General features: G+C 37.0%; 1 protein-coding gene across 1 annotated transcript in view; it reads right to left on the reverse strand.

The window, feature by feature from the left end:
- LOC144960555 (membrane metallo-endopeptidase-like 1) overlaps positions 1-2,253 on the reverse strand; it is a 50,056-nt gene extending 47,803 nt beyond the window's left edge. The window contains exon 1 of the mRNA XM_078893765.1: positions 2,049-2,253. Coding sequence (XP_078749891.1) covers positions 2,049-2,163 — 115 coding nt within the window. The 5' untranslated portion in view covers positions 2,164-2,253. The remainder of the gene's footprint in view (positions 1-2,048) is intronic.
- Between the last annotated feature and the right edge of the window lie 250 nt (positions 2,254-2,503).

Here is a 2,503-nt window from a genome sequence, read left to right on the forward strand (position 1 = left end):
CAGTTTGATCAAGACATAGATTCATTGCTACACACTGGACAAACACAGTTTGATCAAGACATAGATTCATTGCTACACACTGGACAAACACAGTTGGATCAAGACATAGATTCATTGCTACACACTGGACAAACACAGTTTGGATCAAGACATAGATTCATTGCTACACACTGGACAAACACAGTTTGATCAAGACATAGATTCATTGCTACACACTGGACAAACACAGTTTGATCAAGACATAGATTCATTGCTACACACTGGACAAACACAGTTTGATCAAGACATAGATTCATTGCTACACACTGGACAAAACAGTTTGATCAAGACTAGATTCATTGCTACACACTGGACAAACAAGTTTGATCAAGACATAGATCATTGCTACACAGGACAACACACAGTTGATCAAGACATAGATTCATTGCTAACACTGGACAAAACAGTTTGATCAAGACATAGATTCATTGCTACACTGGACAACACAGTTTGATCAAGACATAGATTCATTGCTACACACTGGACAAACACAGTTTGATCAAGACATAGATTCATTGCTACACACTGGACAAACACAGTTTGATCAAGACATAGATTCATTGCTACACACTGGACAAACACAGTTTGATCAAGACATAGATTCATTGCTACACACTGGACAATCACAATTTGATCAAGACATAGATTCATTGCTACACACTGGACAAACACAGTTTGATCAAGACATAGATTCATTGCTACACACTGGAAAAACACAGTTTGATCAAGACATAGATTCATTGCTACACACTGGACAAACACAGTTTGATCAAGACATAGATTCATTGCTACACACTGGACAAACACAGTTTGATCAAGACATAGATTCATTGCTACACACTGGACAAACACAGTTTGATCAAGACATAGATTCATTGCTACACACTGGACAAACACAGTTTGATCAAGACATAGATTCATTGCTACACACTGGACAAACACAGTTTGATCAAGACATAGATTCATTGCTACACACTGGACAAACACAGTTTGATCAAGACATAGATTCATTGCTACACACTGGACAAACACAGTTTGATCAAGACATAGATTCATTGCTACACACTGGACAAACACAGTTTGATCAAGACATAGATTCATTGCTACACACTGGACAAACACAGTTTGATCAAGACATAGATTCGTTGCTACACACTGGACAAACACAGTTTGATCAAGACATAGATTCATTGCTACACACTGGACAAATACAGTTTGATCAAGACATAGATTCATTGCTACACACTGGACAAACACAGTTTGATCAAGACATAGATTCATTGCTACACACTGGACAAACACAGTTTGATCAAGACATAGATTCATTGCTACACACTGGACATTATAAGAAAGATACAAAATGACAGTAACTGGACAACAACTACTCACAACAAATACTCAGAAATCTACTCAACGGAGATAGGGCTTTAATAAATATGGCACAGTATTTTTTCTAAAACAAATAAAACAAATACTTTTTTCATAGCCAAAGCCAGTTTCTGTATTGAATTTGTAGACATTTTAATTATTTCCTTCCAACTGAGAATTCCTATGTGTAATATCTCACTCCCATATTTGGAATTCCTATGTGTAATCTCTTACTCCCATATTTGGAATTCCTATGTGTAATCTCTCACTCCCATACCTGGAATTCCTATGTGTAATCTCTCACTTCCATACCTGGAATCATTATGTGTAATCTCTCACTCCCATATTTGGAATTCCTATTTGTATTCTTTCTCTCTCCAATTCTTGGAATTCCTATGAATAATTTTTCACTCCCATACTTAGAGTTCATACAATGTTAATCTCTCACTTCTACATTTGGAATACCTGAAAAGGTCTCTCAATCATATGCACCGATTTTCTAAAAACAAAATTTAAACCCCTATACTAGAATTGCTAAAACTCGTCTACCCATGTAATTGGAACTCTCAAGGCGAGAGATTCAAAGACCACTTTTCAAGTAAAATAGTATTAAGTGACAATTCTATACAGTAGTCTCTTACCTGTATCCATGCAGGATTGAAAAAATGTCTTTGCCTTTCTCACATATCCTTTATCAACGCCAATCTGTATCGGACGTTTTAGTATTTCTGTAGGTAATAATCGAGAAGACAACATCTGAATAATTCATCCTTAGAACAACATTCAATATCTATATCTACATTTTATACTATTCTGACCAATTCTTTTCATTTTCCTCACTGCCTTCTACAGTGTTCGGTGTTATGCTATGTTAAAGTAGTCCTTCAGAGCCATTAGGTCCATGGAGCCAGAGTTAATCCTGGGTACTATAGCGTGAAACGGACAATGACATTGCTTGCTACGCTTTGGATAGGACGCTAGTCTAACGCGAAGTATTTTTAGACAATCTAACACCAGCTACCCATTCACTACTGAGTAGAGAGGTGGGGGGGGGTGGGATCAGAAGTAAATCTCGACTGCACCCGGGATTGATTCC

Source organism: Berghia stephanieae, chromosome 15, assembly GCF_034508935.2.
Source record: "Berghia stephanieae isolate SIO BIC M18660-M18661 chromosome 15, UCSD_Bste_1.3, whole genome shotgun sequence".
In the NCBI taxonomy this organism is placed as follows: Eukaryota; Metazoa; Mollusca; class Gastropoda; order Nudibranchia; family Aeolidiidae; genus Berghia; species Berghia stephanieae.